This window comes from Taudactylus pleione, unplaced genomic scaffold (assembly GCF_031769625.1).
Source record: "Taudactylus pleione unplaced genomic scaffold, aTauple2 ptg000129l, whole genome shotgun sequence".
In the NCBI taxonomy this organism is placed as follows: Eukaryota; Metazoa; Chordata; class Amphibia; order Anura; family Myobatrachidae; genus Taudactylus; species Taudactylus pleione.
The window spans coordinates 7,483,159-7,510,575 of NW_028284531.1; the positions used below are offsets into that span (position 1 = coordinate 7,483,159).

General features: G+C 43.6%; 1 protein-coding gene across 2 annotated transcripts in view; it reads right to left on the minus strand.

Annotated features, from left to right (window-relative positions):
• The window catches only part of ATP8B4 (ATPase phospholipid transporting 8B4 (putative)), a 245,667-nt gene that overhangs the window by 216,314 nt on the left and 1,936 nt on the right, over positions 1-27,417 (minus strand). Inside the window, exons 1-3 of one of the 2 annotated variants that reach the window (XM_088472813.1) lie at positions 12,066-12,132; positions 11,266-11,339; positions 3,911-3,978 (exon numbers count right to left, since the gene is read on the minus strand). In XM_088472813.1, the coding sequence (XP_088328939.1) occupies positions 3,911-3,938 (28 nt within the window). In that variant the 5' untranslated portion in view covers positions 3,939-3,978; positions 11,266-11,339; positions 12,066-12,132. Of the gene's footprint in view, positions 1-3,910; positions 3,979-11,265; positions 11,340-12,065; positions 12,133-27,417 lie in introns of those variants that run through there. The other variant, XM_088472812.1, reaches the window with a different exon arrangement.

Below are 27,417 nucleotides of genomic sequence, written 5' to 3' on the forward strand. Positions count from 1 at the left end.
TGTCTTGGTGACCGACCAACACCGGGCGAACTGCAGCAGGCGGCCTCCCACTTTGGGATCCCCCAAAGGGAGGCCCGGACTGTCAGGCCGCAGGCTTGTCATCTGGCTTAGGGGCCGGACGTCTGGTACTCCAGGTCTGCTTCCGGGGCTTGGCCGATTTCTTGGGACCAGCCTGTCATGGAAAAGACTGTGGTTTGTGCCTGCCCTGGGCCCTATAAGACCGAAAGGACGATGGTCCCGAACCAGAAGGGACAGCGGCCGATGGGAGACATGCCGATTTGGCTGCCGCCAGTGTGGCTACAATCTTGTCCAGATCTGGACCGAAGAGAACTTCTCCGTTAAAGGGCAACGCCTCCAAACCCTTTTTGGAATCAGTGTCCGCCTTCCAGGATCGCAACCACAAGGTGCGACGAGCAGCCACCGCTGCTGAAGAAATTAGAGACGCCAGGGTACTAATGTCTAAGGCTGCCTCGTTGATATAAGTGGCCGAATCACTGAGATTACCAATCAACTCCGCCTGCTCAGCCGGAATCAAAGGACACCTCCAACGAATCCGCCCAGCGCTCCATAGCTCTGGCAACCCAGCAAATGGCCATAGCTGGCCGCGCTGCCCCCCCCCGCAAGGGAATAAGCGGACTTCAGGCAGATCTCTACCCGTAGCATCCTTAAGGGAGGACATGGATGGCATTGGTAATGTGGCACTACGGACAAGACGTGTCACATGAGAATCCACCTGTGGAGGGGATTCCCACTTAGCAAAATAATTATCCGCGAACGGATAAGCCACCGCCAGACGCCTCTGCGGCTGGTATCGCTTGCCAGGCTGTTTCCACGCCTCCTCTAAATGGTCCACCAACTGACCCGAAAGAGGAAAGACTGTGGCGTCACCCTTCACATCCTTAAAAAAGGCATACTTGGATTTAGCCGCTGGGGGAACTTCGTCCTCAATTACCAAGGCTGTGCGGACTGCCCTAATAAGTCCAGGAATATACACCTTGGACCTAGCGTCTGCGTCCTTAGTACGGAGAGGTTCCTGATCGTAAGGATCCAGAATCTCCCCATCATCAGACGTCCCTTCGTCATCCTCATAAGGAGCCGACAGACGCCACCGGCCGTTTATGTGGCCGCATCACAGACTCCCCTTGCAACACATCCGACAAGTGCTGTACAGAACTCATCAGGGAGTTAACCAACGCCGGCTCCTGAGAAACCGGGAGAGGGGAAATAGGGAGACTGCGGGGTACCACCAATTGTCTTGGGAAACCCTGCATGGGTGACGACACCACTGATTGCTGGGACAAACCCATCTGCGTAAACGCGGGCTGCGGAGCTAACTGGCCCACTAAGGTTGTAAGCGCCTGAGCGAAACAAGCCCAGGGCGGCTCCTGTACCGGTGTTGTAACCGTAATAGGCCGCGCCAACGACAAACACTGCTGGCAGAGGCCCTCCGCGCTACCCTCCCCCTCCGCTAAAGGTACTTTACACGTAGTACACTGTGGCCCTCATTCAGAGCCGTTCGCTATTTGCGTTCGTTCGTTCAAAAACAAGGGGTGGCTATGCAAATGATCCGTTCGCACATTGCAGTCTGTTCACACCTCTAAGTCTGAACGAGCGAGCAAAACATACGCTCTTTTATTTCTTAAAAACGCCCCCTGGCCGCTCGCACCATACGTCATGTCCGCTATTTATTAGATTAATCGAGTACATCGAACAGGATATGAACTGCTCGCTATTCTTGTGGTTGGTTTTTTCAACCGCTATTTTGCGAGCAGTTCTGAGTTAAAAAAAACCAAGTGACGTGGTCATTGACGCTGCTATATTAATTATGCACACCCATAAAACGCCCGTTTTGACCTTTAAGCACGCCTGCGAACGGATCTCCACTCCACGTTTTCAAGCACCTTCCCCTGTTACCACCCACATACGCCTCATTCTGTCACTCAAAATAGCAGGCACTCGCTATATTGCGTACAAATGATTTTCGGCCGCACTGACTGGTTCGCGCATGCGTACTAAAAACCGTACGCATGCGCAGATGTGCGAACATCGCTCGGAACGAGCGTACTGCCGCTAGCGAGTGGCTCTGAATGAGGGCCTGTAGCCGGAGAGGAAAGTCACTTTCAGACATGATGGTAGAAAGTATGTGACCCCTCTCACCAATTGTTTTAAAAAGGCGAGAGACCACCCTGCAGCACCGCACCACAAGGGCTTTAGCAGAAAGAACAGGGACAGTAATAAGGCTGACAGTCAGAAATGGAAAGTACAGGCAGCAGCGCTAGCACAGTCACATACAATGCAAAGAAACTCAATTCCTGCACTAACCAGCTCTGATAAATCAAATACACAGACACAGAGTCTGGTAGGACACAGCGCTGCATACACAGACCTGACCACTGCGGAGGAGAGGTATGCGGGGGGACCCAGACCACGATGCCTCCGTCCCTCCCCTTCTCCCTACCCCTCCCTCCACGCTGCCTAAACCTAACCCTCCCCTCCTAGTGCCTAAACCTTCCCCCCCCCCAGTGACTAACCCTAACCCCCCCTCTTTACCACAGTACTTACCGTCGGGAAACTGGCGCCGGAATTCTTACAGGTATAGGGATTCTGGTGCTGGCATTCTAAGTGCCAGCATGCAGAGCATCCCCAGCTGTTGGGATTATAACGACATTCCATCCAAAGCCTCCCTATTCACTGTCACATGTGTCATGTGACTATGGTTGCCACAGTAATCACATGACACTGCTCTCCTAATGTAAATTATTAGTAGCAGCTTGATTTACAGCTCAACTGAAAAGTGAACAAAATTATCTCACAGATAAATCACTTAGGTTATGTCATCTTTAATTAACAATGGTGCAGGTCTACTTTTTTGCAATACTTAATCTAAGGCTGATTATTTTCCTTTTGTTGCAATGAATGCCAATACTCTAGACAACAAGCAAGTTTTTTTTCTACACTATATTACAGAATTGTTAAATAACATTAAATAATACACAGTAACATGTTTGGCCCTGAAGATACATTTCTGTAAAAACTAAAAAGATATACACATTTCTCCCGTTATAACGCATGCAATATTCTAAGTATAAAAGCTGATTTTTTGCCATATTTAGGGTTTATACATTCGGCCACCTGCTATGCTGACTTTACATATTACACCTGTGCTGTATTTCACATCAGTTTAAATGTATACTATAACAGATCTGATTGATCTTTATAGCAAACACAGGGGGTGATCCAGCTTAGGATGAAATTGCAAAGCTGCACACAGACAGTTTTGCAATTCCGTCCTTGCTAATATGCAAATGCAGCAGAAAGTATGACACCCCTGCTGCATTGAGATCCCAGCACTGTTATCGAGGTCGCATGCTAGAAGGTCGCGATGGTGTACGGCGCCAGGCCGCCGGCCAGCTGAGTAAGCCTCAGCTTACTCAGGCTGGCTGGCTTGCAAGGCCAGGAAACTGTGTCCATGGATGCAGCCCTTGGCCTTGCCATTCCCGGAAACAAGGCTGGCGCGCCCACATTTCCGGGAACAACGGCCATCCCTGCCCCCACCCCGAAAATGCCTCTACCTGTCAATCAGGCAGAGGCATAGAACGGTCTGCGTGCGTTCTGCACATTCGCAGAACAGGTCCTGTGCACACAAAGATTCCCGATAATCGGGAAACTGCGCTCAGCATTGCACGTAAACAGCACAGTCTGTAAACAGGATCACTTCACAAATACTAGACAGACCGATTTATTTATTTTTTTAAGGCAAAACCAGGCTATGCAGTCTTGAATATTTGTCACTGGCATCAGTCCTAGTCCGTAAACACAATAATGTCTAACCTGCACCTGGTACACACAGCTTCCTGACCCATACAAAAACACAAGCATACACATAAATGAAGAAAATCATGCTACCTACCAAGTATTTTTGTCTCATTACAAATCATTGTAGAATATGGTCACCTCCTGAAGAAACTACGGTACAGCCTGTAAATATTGAAAAATGCATGTTAGGAAACTAAATGCATTATATTTTTGTAGTTACATAGAAGTGTGAGGAGTACAAGCAGAAAAAATGAAGAATCAGTAAACTCTTTCTCCTAAGTTAAAGAAGAAGAAGAAAGAAGCTTCTTGGCAGACATTAAGGTAGGAAACATATAAAGAAAACGTTGTATTGCCCCAGTCAGAAAAGGAGAAAAATTAGGGTAAAGACTTTTTTTATATCAAACATAAACTGTGTATTTAAGCCCTTTTTTAAAAAAATACGTATTAGTTATGTTATAACGGGTATATATTTCTACATTATAACTAATAAAAATCTGACAATTCAATGTATATAAGATACTTCTAATAATCGGAAACATACAAAAATGCATCAAGGATCTCAGCACATTTTTTTCTATTACTGACTGAGTACAATATTGTTCCATATACTGAACGGTAAACGTTTCATCGGCTGATATGAACATTTATCGTGTATGCCCAGTTTTGTTCAAACATCCAATCTTATGGGCCCCATACATGGTGCAATATGCACCTTGTGAGGCAACGGCTGACATATCGGGCGGTCCCCACACATGGAGTGATCCGGTGGCTGACCGCCCGGATATGCCGGCACCACTCTCTCCCACCCGCATAGCGCTGCATGGGATCATTCGTCGATCCCCCGGATCAATTGAACATGCAGAAAGATCTGGAGGAGCGACGGACGACACCACGGGAGCGCGCAGCGGATATCATTCCCACACACGGAACGGTATAGCGGCGCTATTGTTCAAAACAGTCGGATCGGCCGCTATATCGCTCCGTGCGTGGGGGTCTTTAGGAAGTAATTGTGGTTTTATGACATAGTCACGTTTACAATATTTGAGATTTACCATTTTCTGTTTTTGTTTTTAATATTAAGTAATTTTAGCCCTCTGTGTAAATGCACACAAAAAAGAGAACCACTATCGTTAGGTGAGATAGACAGACAGAACAACACTCCAAACTAACTTGAAAGTAACAATGACGTCTTGAGTAAGGTGTTGAGAATTTTATGCAGCACAGTCCTGACTGCTGGTGTGTAATGTGGTTATTTTCACATACCACATATGATTTCAAAATGTAAGTTTAATAGCTTTTAGAACGTGTAAAATCAACTAAAAAAGGAAATGAAGAAATCATTGAAAAAACATGCACTTCCCCCTCCTTTCCCGATACTGTATTTGTCTGAAAAAAATCATTCACATGTGTGTGAAGCAGCTTTTAGATTAGTAAGAGGCATTTACACTAATGTAGTGCATAAAAAATAAATAACTATTTAGGTGAACTACAGATGGTCATCAGATCAAGTAGTATAAATGACACCTAACACATGAATAATCCAAAGGGGTGCTGGCAAGCTTCAAATGAAACAAAATGCTGGGTTTAAAAACACCTTTCTTTCCAAAACAGGTAGCAGAAAACAAGTTATTATTTTCTCTTCTTAAGCATTTATTTTGAAAGATTGTTTAAAATAAACTCACAGTGAATAAATAGAAGAATGTATGCAGCAATCAGAGCCCTATCACAAGCTATAACTATTTTACTTCTTAACATGTATTTATATAGCTCCAGTATATTCCACAGTGGTTTACAATAGTGGGCAAACATGGTAATAAAGAATACTGCATATTAACAAACAGACAGGTAAGAGGGCCCAGCTCATATGCTTACAATGTATAGGACAAAGAAGTTTGACATATGAGGTTACTAGGCTGTTCTAGGAAATGAGCTGTTTGGGGCTTTATGACCTAGTAACATAATAATGTTGGTTTGGGGGTCAGATGGTTGTTTGCAAATAGGAGAACACATGTAGGTTTGAATGGACTGTGTAGAGGGGAGGTTATAGGGTAGAATGAACTAGAGGGGTTATTATGAGTGTGGTTGAAGAATTTGATAAGGCTACCTGGAGAGGTGAGTTTTCTGTAAACACTAGAAGATCGGAGGTTAGGAGAAGTTGTATGAAGAAAAGAATTCCACAGAGTAGTTGCAGACCGAAATGAGCGTGGATGCGAGAGGCAGATTTTGAGCAGAGAGGTAGTTGCAGCCCGAAATGCGAGAGGCAGATTTTGAGCAGAGAGGTAGTTGCAGCCCGAAATGCGAGAGGCAGATTTTGAGCAGAGAGGTAGTTGCAGCCCGAAATGCGAGAGGCAGATTTTGAGCAGAGAGGTAGTTGCAGCCCGAAATGCGAGAGGCAGATTTTGAGCAGAGAGGTTGAGCTCGGAAATTTATTTATTAATTATTTATTAACAGTTTCTTAAATAGCGCAGCATTTTCCGTTGTGCTTTACAATTTGAAACAACATTAATAGAACAAAACTGGGTTGCAAGAGACAGACTGGTATACTGGTATATTACACATAAGGGGCCTATCCATTAGCAGATAAATTTGAACGATTTATCGTTCAGTCGTTCAATTTATCTGCTAATGGATAGGCTCTGAACGATAAAAATGCGCACTCCCGTGGCCGACAAATTTGGTCTTTTGTCTCTCCAACATGTTGGTCAATTATCGTTTATCGCTGACAGATATTAGAAATATCTGTCGCGGTAAACGAAGAACGACGAACGATTTTTTTTAATGAAAATTAATAGAAACATTAAAAAAAATCCACTCCCAGAATGATGTCATGCAAAATCATTCGTCGTTCGTAGTTTGCAAAAATCTGTCATGTACATGACAGATATCGGTCACAGGGAATTGGTATGAAATATCGCCAGCCGCATGGCCGGCGGTTCGATTCCCATCACCGGCAGGCCGACAGGAGCAGAGGGCGACGCAGCGGAAGCCCGACAGCGCTGGAAATCCCGATCGTGGATAGGTAAGTATCCCCTAACCTAACCCCCCTAACCCTCCTTAGGGGTGCCTAACCCTAACTTCCCCCCCAAGTGCCTAACCCTAATCCCCCCTCTAAGTGCCTAACCCTAACCACCCCCTTCCCCGCTGCCTAAACCTAAGTCCCCCGGGGGAGTGCCTAACCCTAAGTCCCCCCCGGGGGTGCCTAACCCTAACCCTCCCTTCCCCTAGCCTAACCCTAAGTCCCCCCCAGGAGCCCTAAATCTAACCCTCCCCCCCGCGCGGCTGTCCGCTCGCGGCGCCCGGCATCACTACGATCGTGATGCCGGGCGCCGGTCTCCCGGCGTCGGGGAAATGTGGGCGTCTACATCTAGACGCCCGGCATTTCACCCTTGCCGGGATAAGACAGTCGGGAAGCCGGCTGCCGGTATTTAGGCAGTCGGCTTCCCGATTGCCTCCCGGTCACAGCAGCCCCAGGAGTTTTCAAAAGATAAATCTTTTGTCTTTTAGAAAGATCTGCTAATGGATAAGCCCCTTTAGAGTATATTGTAGGAAGCCATAAATTATGTTTAATTCAGTTTCTTTAAGAAAGAGGTTAAAAGTTCAAATGGATTTTTGTTTCAAAAAGATCTACAAAACAAGGTGTTGAATGTGAACAAGACACAAAAATGCCACTATCAGATGTTGTATGTACTTGTTATTTTTGATCTTGAAGTATTGTGGGAATTAAAAGTACATACTTCTGTAAGTAGAGCAACGGTTACCATCCCTATGAAGTATGGTCTGCTAAAACTAGGTCACTGCGTACTGGTCTATTAACAACACGTCTCCTATAAGCAGAAGTGACCTCACTGGTGTGAAATCAAAGGCTTTGCATTTTTTACCACCAGGCTTGTGCACATCTATAACGGATCACAGTTCTGATGATTGCCTTGTAAGTTAGTAGGATAATTTTATATTAGATTTGGTCAAATAAAGACAGCTGTATATCCTAAGGTCAGGAGATACTAACAAATCACTGCTTACACCTAACGTCTATCAATTCTTTCTATGAATATTTCTATGAATATCAATGAAAGCACATCTCCCCTGCCTCCTTCCAACACCTTGCATGGTCCTACACTGCCTTATGTAGAATATATGTAATTCTTTGAGCAAACTGATGTTCTTGTAGCCAGTGACTTCACTACTGGAATGGTTTCCCATGCTTTCCCCTAATTAGAACCATTTCAACAAGGAAAGGTTAAGATTATGTACTTACAATATACCACAGTGAAGTTGTCATATTTCATTAGGTCACACCGAACAAGGCAACAAGTTTCAAAATGTGCAAACTTTAGCTAGGTACACACTAGACGATATATTGGAGGATTTCTTATTTTGAGGCAAATCGGAACGACAAATCGTCCACATCGTGGACGTACAATGAAGGCCAATCTGAAGGTATGGCGGCCGATACCATGTTTCTGCATGTGGCAGGGGAACGATATATCGGGCAGTTATACACCAGATAATAGTGTGTACGGACCACCCGATGTATGGTATCCTTGCATCTGCTGGTGCTGGCTTTTGTCACTATGTCCACAGGATAAAGCCCGCAGTTATAAAGGAGTATACTAAAAGGACTCTACACATTACACTCTCTTTTTAATGATCTGCCCAATTCCGATGCATCGGAGCGACAAATCGTTAAAATCATCCAGTGTGTACGCACTATATTGTGCGGTGCGTGCTCCCGTGGGGTCAATGACATAGTCTGATCGTCCCTACATGCAGTCCAATCAGACGATGTGGCTGACGACCCCATGCAGCGGTATACGGCAGGGGCAGACTATAGGGCGGTCGAACACTGGAACGTCCAGTGTGTACGGGCTGACCAATATGCAGCGGGTCGCATCGCTGGGTACCCAGCATTAGGTTTAATTTGTAGATAAATTTTTACTGCTGGTACCGTGCATATACCTAAAATACTGCCAAGCAACATCACTTTTGTTGCTCTTAAAATTCTGCCAAAATAAGCGAACAATTATCCATACAGAGGGCCTGATTCAGAGATGTATGTTCAGCCGACGATGAATGTACATCTCCAATGGTTAGGCTTGTGCAGAACAGCTCTTGCGATCTCGCTGGCAGATCCCCTAAGCCGCAGCATGATTGAAATGCTGTGGCATTTGGGGGTGGAGCGTGGGCATGCCTGGTCACAGCTACCAGAAACGGAATCACGTTGACCCCGTTTTCCAGGAGGGATTAGGCCAGGGTCTGCGTCGGCGGACGCAGATTCCTGGCCTCTTACGTGATCAGCTCCCACAGCCTGACCAAAGGAGAAACCATTGCGACCATCGGTTGCGATTGTGATCCCAGCCTGTGACGTCAGTCGCAGTGCTGGGATTGCAAATGCAGCAAGGAGGTGTGACATCTCCTTCTGCATTTGCATCTGAGATGGATGCATTTGCACGGCCGCTTGAGTGTGGTTTTGCAAATCTGTCCCTCTCTGAATCAGGCCCAGTATGTAGACAAACTGACAGACTTACTTGGTTGTGGTAGAAAGGTTGGAAAGGGGGGGGGGGGGCAAACTAGGTAGAATGCAAACTACTGGCAAGGGTTGGAAACTCACTGTTTTTTGGAAGGCAAGTGGATGTGAGTCAAATGGAGAGGTAGTTGGGTCAGCACTAAATGAAATTGTACCCAACAAAGGGCAGCAAAGTCACAATTGCTGAAAGGGACTAGGAGACAAGGGATAGGAGCACTGAAAGCAAGGATCGTGCTGGGGAGCAACATGATGTTTGCTTATATAGTTTGCTTGGAAAATGCAACAGAAACTACTGGCTGCTCCATCAAATCTAGCCACACGCCCCCGCACCAGACATGTTTTCCACATAGCATTTCAGTAAACAATTGCTGGCACACTCAATCTCTCCTCTTTAATACATTCTAGAGCAACAATCAGATGCTTCTGAGATATTTCATGTGACTGGCTAGCCAGAATGGAGGATGATCAGTCTCACTGGATGATCACAGTAATGTCCTCATTTTTGGAATATGCCCATTTACATTAAAGGTTGCCTCTATAGGGATGTAGTCGGCATCCCTACAGTCAGAATCCCAATGTTCACTATACCGGCTGCAGGATCCAGATGGGTCAAAATACCGACATCTTCAAATGGTAAGTATTAGGGGGGAGGGTTAGGATGCCGAAGGGGAGAGTTAGGGTTAGGCTACGGAAGGGGTGTATTAGAGTTAGCCTTAGAATACTTAGCTAAAATGGCCAGCATTTTCACCATTGGGATTATGCTGTTGGCATTCTGACCATCAGGATTCTGACTGTCGGGAACCTGTACCCAACCTCCTCTACATTATTTTTGGGTTTGGTGCAAAATAAAAAAAATTCTCATTCAAAAAATGATTAAACAATATTGGTTACAGTGCACGCAGACAGCCTGGAGCCCTTGGAAAGTACGTACTCGTACTATGTTGTTCCCAAATGTTGTCCAGCCCAGCGATAAAGATTATTTCCATCTACAGAAAACATATTTGGAATTTAGGACATAAAGATATATATTGTCTGGTGTGAGTCAGCCGCCAAGTCCCGTGCTGCTATGCTAGCGTTGGACGCCATTTTCTAGAAAATGTGTCTAAGTTGCATTGCAATGCGACTAGGATGCACCAGACTTTGCCGATTAAATCGATATATGACACTTGTATATCAGTGTGAAACGGAGTCTGTATATGAACCACAAAGGAACTTGGAATAAAAAAAAAAGGGGCCGTGTACAGATTCAGAGACTCAGTCGCACATAGATATACAAGTGTCGCATATCAAATTAATCGGCACAGTCTGTTGGTGCGTCTTACTCACATCGCATTTTCGGCGAAAAAGACGCCTGGTGCATATAGGGGTCAATCCATTTGCCTGCGAATGAACCACAGGTGCGAGTTAAGAGTGGCAACAGCTGCACTTTACAGCAGCCTGAACTTACTCAAAACGAGCGAATTCAGGCTGAGAGAGGACCGCAAGTGGTGCGAGATTTGGTGACGCAGCCGAAATTTTAACGCCGTGGCAACGGCAACTCGCACCCATCGCAGGTGATTCGATTAACCCCATAGAAGAAACTATATAACCATTAAATACAGTAAATGTAACATTAGTTTAGTTACATGTTCATTTAACTGTTTAATGTGCAGCCGTGTACATATGACTCTGAAATGCCCTTCAACCTCAAACAACTTAAATTGTATTGACTTGTAAAAACACTCCTACAACTTCCTTTAAATACATTTATATTCATGTGTTCCTTCCAAGTGGGGAAATTTGCCTTTGTAGCCCTTGTATATGCTATACCTTTGTGTGCATTGGGCAGAATTGTGTTGTATACAGAAGATGGAAATATGATTGGAGGGTGAATTAGCTGAAGGTGAATCTCCTTTGTATAATTTCAATTCATGACACTGAATTACCTGAGTCATATCCATGAAGATGGAAGGATCCTATCTCTGAAGATCCCAGTGTGGAAATGGTATGATTGCAATAGCTGAAACAATATAAAAATATATAACATGAATGATGCAGAAGGCAGTATTTCCAAGGAGATGATAAAACAGAATGAAACTGAAATTGAGGAGGTGAAAAGCTCAGGAATATGATCATAAAATAAATATAAATGCATTTGTATTAATAGTATGCACTAGTAACAAAGTTATACCAGACAACAGTGAAATAAAAAAAATTGTTACAAACAAAGCTTTGTTATGAGAAGAAACATATCAAATAAGCAGATTAATTGGTCCAAAATAAAAAATATAACCCTTTTGTAGAGGAGTAGAAGTTGACAGAGGCAGAGAAGGAGATGAGTGGAGTGATGGTGTTCCTTGCATAAGTATTGGGAGCTTTACGTAGCAGTGTAAAAGTATATTTCCTATGTGGTGCAGGACTATTGAATGTAAATAAAGGGGTAAAGGGTTACATTTTAGCAGTGCTCCTTGATGGGAGGCAGGAGTAGAGCTAGTTTTACTCTACAAAAACTACTTGAGCTGTCGATCTTCACACTATATTCTATACATTTTATGGGATCAATTTCTACCATTGCCTAATCAGTGACTTAGCTGTAAGCTGCCGACCTGTGTTAATGGTGAACTTTGTGTAACTCATACTGTTGTGTGCAACTTATACCGTTAGATATGCCATCCCCTGCACTCCAGCACACATGCAACGTCTGCTCAATCTATTGGTGCAACATCCCGTTGTTCTTTAGTAGTACCTTAGAGTGGTACTTGCACGTCAGACAGTCCTCGTCTATCTCCAGTGAACTTGAACATGGTAAATTTATCACAACTTCCAGTTTAAGTCCTGGGGACAACCAAGTAAAAGGGACATATAGCGTTCTATGTGAACAGGAACTGCTGTAGGATAAAACCACGTCAAGACCAGTTCAGTTATCTGATGCATGAACTTTGTAACAGGAAATTGGACTTTGAAGTGATATTCACGGTTACACCTGCTGGTTTGTAGGAGAGTCTCCACAGAGTGGGGAGTAGGCATATATTTTGATGAACCACCAGTACAACACCAAGGAGCTTTTCAGTGCACTTCGTAATTGATGCCCAGTGTCTGACATGGAGTCTTGCTAAAATGCCAAGTACAGTGCTTACTAACTAGAAGCATCCACAATTATTTTTGTGGGGGGATATTGTAAGTTGTCAGGTTAAAATGTCTAACTCGAAAGCAGCAAGCAAAACAATAAAAAGAATATTCTACATCCAAACACAGTACCTGGAGACACAATTGTATATGCACACGTCCAATACACCTTGTTACCACACCCCATGCCGATGAGCGTTCCTGTGTTGCTGGGAGGTATGTATAAGGGCGAGTGCAAATGTTAAGGTTTAATCAGGATCATTGTATGCTGATTGTGTCCTGTACCATGTAAGTATAATATACACAAATATTCCTTATTCCCATTTATGCATATGACCAGATACCATACCTAAGGCATAGGTCTAGTTCTTAAGAGACAAAAACGTTGACTTCTTTAAAACAGGCAGTTATAGCAATGGTGCCACATAGACTTTCTATTGATTAGAGACTTACAAAAATAAATATCTAACTATATATAACCATTAAATTACACAGATAACCCATTAACCATAACCATTAGATCTTTCGTTATCATTGATTGGAAGACATATTAGTGTGGCCAGCCTGACCGTTGCAAGCTTTTGATTTATTTTAGACAAACCATAATTTCAGCAAACATACTGTAGTTCCCTTTACAAATTATTCTCTCAAACACACTAAGTAGAACAGTTTTTGTTTTCCTTCCAGATCAGTAATCTGTGGTCACTATACAGTGGACCAGCTGTCATAATAGAGATAATTGGTCCCTATGAAAAATACATCCTCAGTACTCTCTAAAGATGAGAAGCACGAAAACATAGAACATGCTGCATCCCAAGTGTGCTCTGTGCTTTGGAGAACAGCTGATAAATGTACCTATGTCCTGCATGTTCATTCACCTGATAACACTGGTGGAGAGACTTGCTTAAAGTGTCCATTTAGGTAGCATGGTGTGTAATTAGACGTGCATCACAGGAATGAGGTGGTTTACAAATCACCAAGATTGGATGCCATGGCATAAAAAGAATAATAATCTTGTTTGCTGGTGGTGCTTACAACGGAGCCTACCGGCACTGTGCAAAATAAAATACGTGCAAACAGAAAAAGAAGTATAGAGTGCTAATATACACAGAAATACAGTCTTAACCACTTGCCTGGCATGGTCGCATCAGATGCAACCAGTCAGAAATGCCCACTGGATTGTTACATATCGTAGGCATGTCTTTGGATTACTCCTAACTCTGCATATATCTCTAACATTTGTGAGCTGCTTCTTTACACAAGTGTGATCATTGTGATCATTTGAACAGTCAGCCGCACCATTTGTACACATGTAAACAAAAAAATATTTGGGAAGACTGCAACAACACTAAATGCCCAACTGCATGCCGATAGCATACATAAAAAAGCAAGGAAATGCCACATTTTCCAATATGATACAAAAAAAGATAATTGCAAAGTATTTCTTTCTAAGTATAATTGTAGTATATTACGGTATTTATTTTCATTGCACACATGAATTCTCTGGGCATGTACAGACATTGGAGCAGATTCAATTAACTGAAAGTTGACTGAAAATTGCTTAATGCGGGTTAAAAACCTGCAGACATGTCTTTTGGTATTCAATTAGAAATCCATGTTATTAACACAGGTCTCCAAGCAAGTTAACGTGGATTACTGTTAGCAGTTCCAGACTAGGTAAAAAGCAGGGAAAATATCCTTATTTTAAGGCAAAAATGTTGTGACACAGTACAGTACAGTCCCACTGGGACACCCCGCCTAATAAATAATAATGTATCTAGAGGTTTTTAATAGGAAAATATGGGCAAAGAAATTTTATATTTCAGGTGACTTCCTCTAAAAATGCATAAAAATTAGTTAAATGATGCATTACATATCTGGTGAGATGGAAAATCACTAAAGTGACACTTTACCCTGTGTACCCTAAAATTTTTGAGACACTTTTATTGCTGGTTATCATTTTTCCATCGTTTATAAAAGTTGCAAAGTTCAATTATTTTACACAATTTAACTCCTTTGATACATTGTTTATGGCCACTAACAGCCTTCTACACTGTCCTTCTTATTTGCCACTTTTTGGGGGGGATTCGGTTTCATTTCCCCACTCTATTATATACTTTAACGTGTGACATCCATGACTTGCTGTTTCTAATTGAATTGCAAGGGAATTGGGGGTGCGCTTCTTGAAAACATCCTGTGAAATGCACGGAATGTTAACCCGTGAGCACAGGGCACGGAACCCGCTGAAAATTTAATCATCCCCATTGTATCTCCCCATATGGAAAGTGAGGTCTCAGTGTAGGTACCCTGGAAGTATCAAAGATTTGCAACTGAGGTGAAATCATGCAGCAGGGGATCAACCTCTATACTGAGAACTCCCAATCTTACAGGTTAAAGAAAAGAAAAAAAAACACTCAAGTACAACCCACAAAAAGGCAGGTGCATTTCTAGCAATAGAGAGACAGAGGTAGTAGCATTTTAAAATAAACATTTCTACAGAATCAAGGGCCTGATTCAGCTTTGGGAATAGAGCGCCTGATTCAGTACAGATCACAACTGTGATCACGATTACGCACGCAGTCTTACTGCGAAGACATGCCAAAGATTGCAATCTCAAAAGCCATACGCAGCCTAACATAAGGACGTCCCATTTACCTTACTCACATCTGTAATACTTAGTAAGACTGCAAAACCATTGGTAACATCAAGTACAATCGTAGCCTCACGCACACTTGCCCAAGGTCTGACCTTACTCAGGAATTGTTAAACTCATCGCACGCAGTGAAAGCTCAAGCTGCGTATGGCATCGCAATGGATAATTTATGCACGTCCCTGCAACGGCAAACGTACTGGCACGCCTGAGTCTCGACAACCACACACCCCCAGTCACCACCCCCAAACGGTACTTCCTGTCAATTGCTCTGTGATGGGCCTGCGTAGTCACTGCGATTGCATTCTTCGAGCATGTGCACTGCGATGCACATGCAGTACGCAACAATCGGCCGATTGCATGTGTAATCGCGTGTGTAATCGCCCAATGAAGTGATCTAATTCAGCCAGTTGCCAAGGGGACTCCATTGAGAGGCACCAGAGGAGTTGTGCCGAAACCCTGTAAGTGTTGTAGTGCAACAGACCTCCACAAGACTCTGCCAGGGTCCGTCAGAGGATCCACCCACTCCAGCCCTCAGCGGCCCCATTGAGTCAGGCCACAGCCTGTAGCAATTGTCCAGAGTAACACCTTGTAGACTCAAAGTGCGCCTCAAAAGCTCCCAGGGTCATTCCATGGTAACTCACGTTACAAAATTACATAGCAAACAACTAGCAATTTTTGTATACAGTTTTTTTTAAGAAAATAATAAATAACATTAATTTCACATAAATTCCTTGTGCAGTTGATAGCCATGCAAATAACTTGCTATGTCACTTTGTAACATGAATTACCATGGAATGACCCTCCCACAGCTAGGAAAAAGTACGACAGGTGTATATCAAAGATTAGCAGTAAGTGTAATCGGCACCTGGAGCGGTCGGAGAAGATGACCTAGGGCTTGATTGAGAGATGTATATGTATTTGTACACAGCAGCTTTGCGAAAATATGCAAATATCACAGCCACTGGAAATTTTCATTGAGATGCCAAATGGCAACTTTGCAAATCCAAATTCTAATGAGCATAACCGTGTTGCCATGAATTTGGCATTGCAAGCCAGCCCTCACATAAAAAATGTGAGGGCCGGATTGCTGTAGCCCTAATACAATAACATTTTGTTATAGAAGTCTAAGGGGAGAGGATGACCTCAAGTGTACAGGGATCACCGCTTTCACAGTATTATATAAATACTTTAACAAAATGTTTTTGTATAAGGGTTACAGATTACTTGTCAGGTTGAGCAACCAAATGTCCAGCCCCTATGGAATAATGCCTCGCATTATATTGCCTGCATAATAGTTAACTCTGTGCCAAATTATTGACTATGCCCACAAATGTGGAGTTATATGGCCAGCTGCAATCTCACACTTCTTAAGGTGCCCATACACGGTGCGATTTGTATACGATGCGATCTCGAATAAGATTTCCCTTGAAATTCTTCCCTTGAAATTCTTTACGACTGTACAAGCGAGCATACGATTAGATGTGTTGTAAAGCGTTTAAGATATATCGTATGCAGCAAACAACCTCATGATGCATCCTGCTGGAATCTCAATAGGCGAGGGCTTATCTAGAGGGTATAAAAGGCAGCATCCATTTTAGATCTGGGCGCACTCTGCTCCATGACTAGTGAGGCTAGGTTTTATACCCTGAACGCTGTACGCTGCTATTGTGCTTTGTTTTGGGTTTGCCTTTAACAAAGTGTGTTCTATACTACGTTCTGTGGTTATGGATTCCTATCGCTATAAGTTTCTGCTAGCCTATGGCTATTTGAAGCTCAATGGTGATGGAGCTGAGGAGAGGAGGAGGATGAGGTCGAGCTGGACCAAGGAGTGGCTGATGAGGAGGGAGACCCGTTCCCATATGCCCCTGTTGATGGAGATTAGGGAGAACAACCTGGACGATTACCGCAACTACCTGTGTATAGATGATGCTACCTTCCAGGAGTAGCTGTGTTTGGTGACCCCCTATATGCAGAGGCAGGACACCGGCATGTGGAGAGCCATCCCGGCTGAGGAGAGGCTCATTGCTACCCTGAGGTACCTGGCTACAGGAAGGTTTTTTGAAGACATGAAGTTTGGGACCCTCATTTCCCCCCAGGCTTTGGGGCGCTTCATTCCGGACACCTGTGAAGCCATTGTCAATGTCCTGAAGTTCCACTACTTTAAGGTGAGTAAAAACACTGCACTTTTTTTTTTTTTCTGGTGAAAGAATTTATTTTTTTCACACAGAGGGAAAAAAGATCAACCAAGATGGGTCTAAATATCAATAAACGTATTTTTACTTAAAAGCAAAACCAACATGGCTGCTTTTTAATGTTTACCAAAACCAACAGTATTAAATGTGTAAAAACTGCTATATCAACAAGTTTTATCTCTCCCAATAGCTAGGCAGATTTATGGTATACGGTGTGTCAGACACGGGGATTGAATAGGCCAAGAAGCACATTGAGGCCCCGGCATTCCCCAATCTGTTCTTGCGCCATGCGTTTAGTGACCCTGTCCAATCCGCGTCATCTGCACCGTATACCATGCAGTAGCTATTGGGAGAGATAAAACTTGTTGATATTTCAAATAATAATTTTAAAACTTAAAAAAAATGGGGCGGTTCCTCATCCTCTACCAACATGGCTCTGAGAAGGATGTGGAGGGGTTGGTGGGTTTGGGAGTAAGGTAAGTTGGATGGGGTGTAGGGTGGGATGGGGTTCGCCCCATTTGTGTGGCCTGGTAGCTTGGTGGCGGGTAGGAATGGGATGAGGATGACCCATAGCGTGGCTGCACCGTTGTCAGGGGCAGAGGCTCATCGGTCTGCCTTGTTGTGGTGCCCAGTTGCTTAAATCTCCCCGGGATCACTGTCTCGTAAATGATCCTCTGGACATGGATTTGTTGGCATTCATCCATTTCCCGGGGGACTATTAGCTATAAGAGGGCCCAGGTGGTCGAACATGTCCGAGGGATTTTGTAGGGCCTGTTCAACTTATTTATATAAGCGGATCTGGCTGTGCCTGGGACTTGCGCCGATACCTACGCCGTCTTGAAGCGGGCTGAGTGAATTCAGCCTTGCTGTCGCTTCGGGGGGCCATTTGCGGACTAGTGGTGTGGTCGAGGTCTGGTGTTGTAGACTGTTGGTGAGAGAGAGAAAAAAAATAAATGTTAATAACATGTTTTGTAATATTTTTTTCTCTTTCTTTATTCTAGTTCCCAAAAACAGTAGAGCAGTGGCAGACCATTGCTGAGGAATTTGAATGTAGGTGGAATTTCCTTAACTGCGGTGGAGCCATTGATGGCAAACATATCCGTATTAACCCACCTGCCCACAGCGGATCCTTTTATTACAATTATAAGGGTTTTTTGTAGTATAGTGCTCATGGCGGTGGTGAACGCCAATTGCGAGTTTATTTTTGTTTATGTGGGCAAAAATGGCTGTGCTTCGATGGAGGGCCATTTAAACAAACCAACTACAGCGACAACGACGCACGGTCTAAACTACGTTTTTGTGGCTGATGAGGCGTTTGCTCTTCATGAACACTTGCTGAAGCCATATACGCAAAGGGGCCTGACGAAAAAAAAGCACATCTTCAATTACCGTCTATCCAGGGCACGGAGGAAAGTGGAAAACACCTTTTGGCATTCTCTGCAACCGATTCAGAATTTTCCATATGGCTAAAAATCTCCGTGTGGACAAAATAGATTCAGTCCTCTTGGCCTGCTGTGTCCATCACAATTTCCTTGGCAAATTTTTGTCTATACAACAGAGGACAGTAGACACAGCTATGGCAGACGACCCGGACCATCCACAGGAGACACTGCAAATGGCCCCAACTGCAGTTGTGCGCGGGCTAAAGATGTCAAGGAGCAACACCTGGCATGGAGTGGGGGCAGTACTATGGCAGGAGGACAGTACCCGCTAGTGTGATATGGACAATTGTGGACTAGTGAACTTTTCAAAAACATTTGGCATGGTGTGTATGCACTATGTCTGTACATACCACAGCCAAAGAGGACTTTTGTTCTGTTTCAGCAGGGTCCTCTTGCTGCTCCTTAGGGACACTCTCGACCATGAGCGCTTGTGTAGCTCTCTGCGGCTCCTGCAGGAACTTGAGGAGGTCCAAGTACCACAAGGTACTGGTGTATACCTCATCTGCCCCTGCTCAAGATGCCCGCGACTCCTGCTGTTTATTATTTTCTTTGACGTACACAGTATGTAAATTATGTATTTTAGCTTTCACCCACTTCGGGGAAGCCTAGCTGTGGAATGGCTTGCTGAAAGATACAAACTCTTCAATTGCAGCAGCTTTCTTGTATTTATTGCTGGAGTCGGGCCCCCTTATGCGCCACAGACATTTGTGGGCGCGATAGCGCTCGAGAAAACCGGTGACAAATTGGGGTTCTCTTGCACTGGTCATTTCTGTGGGAAAACAGAAAAAAAATACTTTTAAAATGTGAAAGTTTTAATGTTTTAATAGTTTAATTATTTTAATTAGTTGATATGTTTTTAATGTGTTCTAAATACATTTTTAAACCTGTGTCAGTTTATTCTCATAGTACATTTCTTTTTTTTTTTAAACAATTGGGGGACACAATGCATTGTGCTACACTGTCATAACATTGGCGAGGGCAGTGGGTACATTATGGGTGCGGTGAATATTAACCATTGATGGGCTACTACGTTGGTGGCATAGGGTACATTGGGGGTATAGGGGTTAATACGCATAGGTGGGAGAGGGGTTAATATGCAATGGGGGGGCAGGGGTTAATACGCAGTGGGGGTGCAGGGATTATATGCAGGTGTACATTGGTGGTTCAGGGTGCACATAGTAGAATACAGGCGATTACTCACTTTTTATATGCAAACCTCCGCAAGATACGATGCTGCTTCTCTTCACTCCATCATCTGTCACATGGAGGAGGGGAGTGGCCAGGGACATCGTAAATCGTACATCAAGCAAAACACCGCACAAAGTGTGTCAAATCCTACACGACAGGTTGAAATCTTACTGCATGTTCAGCTGATCTGCGATGCCGATACACGACGCCGGGGACGCGCATCGTCATCGTACTGGAATACACCACTTTTTACATGATTGGTCATTACAAATGATCGAAAACGGCCAAATCGTGTAAAAAAAAACAAAAAACAAATTGCACCGTGTTTGTGTACCTTTACTCTTTAGTAGACACACCTAAGCTCAACAACAATAACTACATGACACCCCCTTTTGTTAAAGCTTTATTGCTTACAGCTATAGGGTGAAAGCAGAATTGGCTGTCGCCACAGCATCTAGCAACCACGGCCGAGGAGATAGACAGCACCTTCCCGAATAGCTTCCAAAGATGAATATACCATACAATATAATCTCTGGCGCTGACTAATATCTAGCGTATATAAATGTGACCTTGGAAAAACATCTTAAATGGGAATAAATAGTAGTCTGTATGACCAGAACTTTTGTCTGTCCAATTAACAACTTCCTCCTTTACGTGAACTGTGCACTCAAGAAAATGAGAATTGTCCACTAAAAGTATTTGAGGTGTGGAAAAAAAATTAAAAAAAATTTAAATTACACAGTATATAAGATAAAAATGTGTATTGGAACTTGTCAGGTCCTAAAACAAACAATGACCAGTTTAATAAAACAAAATAAAATACATTAAACTAGGCTGTTACTAAACCGTCAGATAATAAATACAAACAGTTGAAAATGTAAATCAATTAAAAGAAAAATAAAACATAAAATAATATAAACAGTCTCACTAATTTTGGACATGTGTCACGGCTCAATCGCTTCCTCAGGAAGTTGTCCATTAGATAGACAAAGTTCTGGTCATACAGGGTACTATTTATCCACATTTAAGGTGTTTACGCAAAGTCACATTTATATACACGAAAGTCAGCGCCAGAGATTATCTTGTATTGTGAATCTCTTACAACTATTTACATTTACCATAAAGAAAACATAGAACTATTAACCTGTAGCTTAAGAGTGGGTACACACTTGCACGATATCGTCCCGATTGGCCCATTTGGGCAAATCGGAACGACAAATTGGGAATACCGTGCAGTGTGTATGCCAGACTACATGCTCTCGCGGGTCGCATATAGTGTGATTGCTCGTGCTGCACTGCCAACCATACAATATCTCATGCGAGGCAGTACATATTAATAAAGGATGAAACAGAGGGCCTGATTCAGAGCCGGACGCTATTTGCGCTCGCTCGTTCAGAAAAAGGGGCCGGCTATTTAAATTGAGCGCTCGCTCTTTGCGGTCTGTTGACGCCTCTATGTGTGAGCGAGCGAACAAAACATGCGCTCGCTATTTTGTAAAGACGCCCCCTGGCCGCTCGCATCCTACGTCATCTCCGCTATTTATTAGATTAATCGAGTACATCGAAAGGCGTCTGAACTGCTCGCAGTGCTTGTGGTTGGATTTTCCTACCGCAATCATGCGAACAGTTCAGGCTAAGAGACAACCAAGTGACGTGGCCGATGACGCTGCTTTGTTAATTATGCACACCCTTAAAACGCCCGTTTGGCACGCCTGCGTTCAGATCTCCACTCCCCGTTTTCAAGCACCTTCCCCTGTTACCACCCACAAACGCCTCATCCTGTCACTCAAATTAGCAGGCACTCGCTATTTTGCGAGCGCTCGATTTCCGACCGCACTGACTGGTTGGCGCATGCGCATTACGACCCATACGCATGCGCAGATGTGCGAACATCGAGCGGCTCTGAATCAGGCCCTGTGATCGTTCTGTCATTCATTAAAACTTTTAAGTGTGTACCGACAGTCTCCTTTGGAATGGAGCAAAAGAAAATTGCCCCCTTCATCGGCACAACTGCCAGTCGTACAAGTGTGTAGCCGACCTAGGGCCCCATTTATAAACAATCGCAAATTACAAGCAGCAATAAACGTTTAGTTCACTGTGATACAAACGAAAATGCCACAAGTATTTATTAATACTTACCCCCCCGGCGAGGTCCTGCGAAGTCCAGCGAATTCCTCGTCCTCGGCGAAGTTTTCAGCTGGGCTGCTGGCAGCCTAACGTTTCCAGCAACGGGGAAGATGTGCATCCATTCAACAGACATGGGGGGGAGATGTATTATAGCGGCACGTCTTTACCGAGGAGAAGCAGGAAGCATTACCGATGAGATGTATGAACATCTCAACAGCCGGAGCAGGGGAGTGTTAACTTCCCCCTCCGGCGATCCCTGCCTGAGTACACAGCGCATCAACCTACTGCTGATGTGCTGTGTCTCAGTCCCGGCTGGCTCCACTGAGCATGCACGGTATCTCGCAAGTATCGCGAGATCCCGCGTGCAGCCCTGAAGCCGGCAGCCCTCACAGCAGGGACAGCGATGTCCATGCTGTGGGGACTGGGCATCGCCAGGCTGTAGCTGTCGATAGAGACAGCTGCAGCGAGCGCAACGGTCAGGCAAACTGACCGTTCATACATTGCCCAGGCTATCAGCGCTGCTATCTTGTAGGGGGCGTATGATTCCCAAAACATGAGTTGCCAGCAGTTGCATTTGGCTTTTCAGATTTATCCAGCTTTGGCATTCAACATGATGTATCAGTAGTCAGTCACAAAAGAAAAATTAGAATAGGTTGATTTTAGGATTGTTTCTCCAGTATACCATTATTTTTAGGGGGAGGGGGAAACCTTCCTTTCTGTGTTGAAACAAGGACTTTTTTTTTTTGTTAGCTAATTTAGGAAGAACAGACAGAAGTAGACTTTTATTAAGCCACTTGCTATTTGTAGCCTTAAACTATGGGATAGTTGACCATTTGTAAGCTATGTTAAGAGTGAAGCTGCTAAATTTAAATGGCAGCGTTGATATATGCTTAATTCAACATGCGATTGGACAGGTCGAATTCATCACATTGGACAAACAAAGCATAATTCACAAAAACTTAGAGGAAACAAACACAAGGACATACATCTTAACAATATGGTAACAGGCAAGAAGACAGTAGGAAAGAGGGACCATATGCTGAGAGCTTACAATCTCATAATATAAGTATAATCAGGATTCAGATTTTGTTACAACAGTTAATCATTAGTGTGTCACAAAAAATAATATATGTGTAATTTGTGTTAGCAGATAGGTCACCCGCAATATAAAAAAACAAAAAGGTGAGAATCACTGCTTTACAACAGTGGGTTTCCAATCCAATCCTCAAATACCTCCAATATGTCATGTTTTCAGGATTTTTGTTTGTGGAAGCAGATGGGATAAATTACTGACCCAGCAAAATAGATTAACTCACCTGTGCATGATTGCAGAAATCCAGAAAACATGAACTGTTGAAAGTAATTGAGGATTGGAGTTTTGGGTAATATTGTTTGCAAATCATTAAAAAAAAAAAAAACACAACAACAAATGACACTGCTCTTAAACAGCTGAAGCTCTTCAAGCTGCTTTACTACCTAATACAGGTCCATATACATCTGCTTAAGAGAGCAGTGCTCATCGTTATCTGCACATATTTGAACCAGTTCTATCATAAGTGCAAAAGATCCATCTGAAATTCCGCACACTTACCTTGGAATAGCCAATTCTGCTACACACCCACCGCAAGCTTAAGCAAAGTGCGAACGCTCTATTGTTAACCCAGTTACAACCACTTAGCTATGAGTCGAGATCCATCTGACTGTCTTGCTACTCTGAATAGCTCCAAATATATACAAAGATGAAAACGTTTCCCTCGGATGTATGCGCAGTATGAAAAATCGCAAATCCAAATAGTCTCATCTCCGTAGATAAATGCTATTTAATTAGCAGACATCACACCGAAATCCGTTACACACTGCATTTTCTGAACGATATCTGACAGTGTGTGCAGCACACGCTATAATAGGACCGTCGCGCCCTGGTGCTGCTTACACACTATACAATTATCGGTCCTATCTGACAGATAGTCATATCGGGCTGAGAATCCCTTACTATGTACCCAGTTTCAGGGCGGCTTGAGGACAGTGGGCCTGATTCAGAGGTGTACGTTCATCTGAGGATGAATGCACATCTCCAATGTTTAGGGGTCTGTGCCTGCGCAGGACCCATTCTGCGCATGTGCAGAACAGGTCCTGCGATCTTGCTCGCAGACCTCCCAAGCCGCAGCATGATTGGCTGCGGCATTTGGGGGGCGGGGCGAGGGAGTGCCTGGTCCCCGTTTCTGGATACGGAGGCGTGTGGCCTCAGTTTTCTGGGAGGGACGAGGCCAAGGTGTGCGTCAGCGGACGCAGATTCTTGGCGTCTTGCGTGACCAGGCACCAGACAGGCTGTGGAAAGCTTCAGCTCCGGCAGCCTGACCGAAAGAGCAATCATCACGATGGTGATCCAGCCTGCGACAATTGGTCACAGTCCTGGGATCGCAAATGCAGCAAGGAAGTGTCTGACACCTTCTTCTGCATCCGCATCTGAGATGGACAGATTTGCACAGTCGCTTGTGTGCAGCCTTGTAAATCCGTACATTTCTGTATCAGACCTAGAGTTTGTGAAAAACTAATCGAATAGTAAAAATTACTACATGCTTCTGCCACTCCATGCAGCCATTTTTTCCAGGTCTTCTCCATTTTTGTACTGTAGAAATGCAAAACAGCCAAGTTCACCACATTAAAATGGCTGCAGAGGTCGAGAAGGGCATCGATATCTGATATTTCCTAAAGATCGATGTTCATCTCCCATGCATAGTGATTTTGGATCGGTACTCAGGGCACGATGTATAGACAGAATTGACCACAATGCTGCAACAGTGATAAACATACCTGTCCCACGGCGTCCCAGCTGCACTGCACATGTGTCAGGTTTTCATTTTATTTATTTTTTTAATTGTGCATGCGCTGCAGTAACCAAGCACGCACAAAAAAAATATCGATCGAGAAAAATCATATACTCTTTTGTGTCACAGAGGCCCAGTTTTCAGGCAGTGCTGTAAGACGCACCTCATAGCCATGGTAAAGATGGTTGCATGGCACAGCCTACAGGCAGCAGGGAGGTTAAATGACAAGTGAGAATCATTTCATGATTAGGCGCTAATGCAGCTTTAGCTTAAAAATAAATAAAGAAGAGCAACTGTAGATTGGTTGGCATCAAGTGATAACATAGCTATGTGGGGGTCTGTATATTTTTATTGTATTACTTCTCTCTTATTAGTAAACAATAAACGTAAAATTTTTAGTGGATTGCATCAGCGCTAGGCTGTTTGTTTGGACTTTAGAAGTAACTGCCTGGAAGTAGATGTAACACCCCAAGGTCAGTGGCACACGGCCAATTTTTCCACTGTAATTAGGTTCATGAAAAAAATAACCTACAGAAGATACGTTCCCATAGGTGCCCATTACGGATTTGTTCACATTGGCCTATGAACACCTAAAAAGCACATTCAAAATATGATGAGTTGTTTCTTAGAGGCTCATTCCCACCATAGTGTTCGCAAATGTTAGAACTCCGCACAGCTTTGCTTCTCATGCATGAACATGTGCTACCAGCACAAAGGTGCCTCTCCCATTTGTACCCATTTTCTTTGCACGTTTGCAGTAAGAGGCCCTAAGTAATTGCAGAATTATTTTTCTTTAGTGATCAACTGTTAATTATTACTATGGGCAATTTAACACTACTTGAAAATGTAGCTTTATTTAAATAGTATCATTGAAGCCATTTTTTTTTTCTCTCACATTGAGCCCTAAAATCCCCTGAAAAACACTCAGGTCCTGCCTGATGCAGAAATGGTCATATTTTGGGTGTCATTTAAATGGGAAAAAAAAAGCATCTAGTAAAAAATAGCTATTAAGGTTGATATGCGTAGGCATCTAGAGATGTGCGCAGGTCGGCACCAGTAGTGTCCAGTTTACACCAGACATGTGGCACATGTACTATTACGCCCATCTTTTAATCATTTGTTTTGTTTGAAAAATATGCATTCACTATTCCGTTTCAGAACAAAATTCAAAAACTTTCCCAATACAGCAGAAACAACTCTGTTGTATCCCAACATTTTTTCAAGCTAACATGCGCATATAAAAGCATAAAGTATGCTAGGAGGTTCAGCAGCGCATTTGTAGTCAGCCAATCATAAGCCGTTTGCTAGTGCTGGCGACCAATATCATCAATATCATATGGTATGCGCAAATTATACACCTTTGTATGATATATATATATATATATGCATCTCTAGGTCTTTGTCTGTATCTATTCGCAATTGTACAAACCCCCCCTACACGCACAAGCTCCTGTATTCAGCCTACTATAGAATGCCCGAATGGGAAGTCAATATGTTGGGGGGGGTATTTGGGGTAAATCACTTTGCAAATAAAATCAAATGATTTTAAACTGTCCTGGAAAATATACAGTAGAAAACTACACTTAGGGGACAATACAATTAGCCCTGAGTTTCCTCGCAGAGCAAGTGAGTGCGGCTATATGCTATAGGGCCAAGTACAAAAATCTGGGAGTCCGAGGTGAGATCTGGCCGCGATTTGCCGGCGTTTACATGCAGTTTCGCCCCCTTTGCAGCTATTTGGATTGATCCCTAAAGGCCAACCTCGTTAACGACGGCGGAGGCCATGCTGCATTCGGCAGCTTGGTCCCCGCTAATGATATCACCCGTCGGACCTGCATGTAGGTCCAATGAGCAATGTCGCTGACAACATGCGAAACCGCACATCGTCAGCGACATAGCGTGTACACACTAGACGATGTGCCTGATAGGACGCTCCAATCCACCGGATCGGACGACATATCGTCTAGTGTGTACCCAGCATTAGTGCTTTCAGCTTAGCTGAAAAATAATCAAAGCTTTAAAAGAAGATCTATTTTCTTAACATTATAAAATTTATGATTTTAATTGCTTAATGAGTGATGCTGCCACTGATTGTAATTGACAAAATAGGGAGCATTTTCTTCCAGCGATATTCTCATTATGAGAAAAAGTTGCTCAGAGCTAAATCAACTACAAAATCGCTAGTATGACCAACAGACACATAAAGCCATTTTTCTCTATGTAATATGCTCTATTATCTCTGGTTATTAAAACACTGAGAATATAAATAGCTTGTGTGACAGATACACACTTATACAATCATATACTTCAGATGCGATGGCACTTACTATTCCACTTGCAGTTGCAAGTCCCGATGAGCATGCAGATTCAGGCGTACACACCTTTACAATCTACCTTGCGATCCACAATCCTGATCTCGCAAAACCATCTACTGAAAAGACTGACTCTGTACACACACTACAGATATGTGAGGCTACGCTGCTGCCAAAGCATCGGACAGAATGGTTGGTATTGTGTACACACTTTCTGATTCGTCCAACAT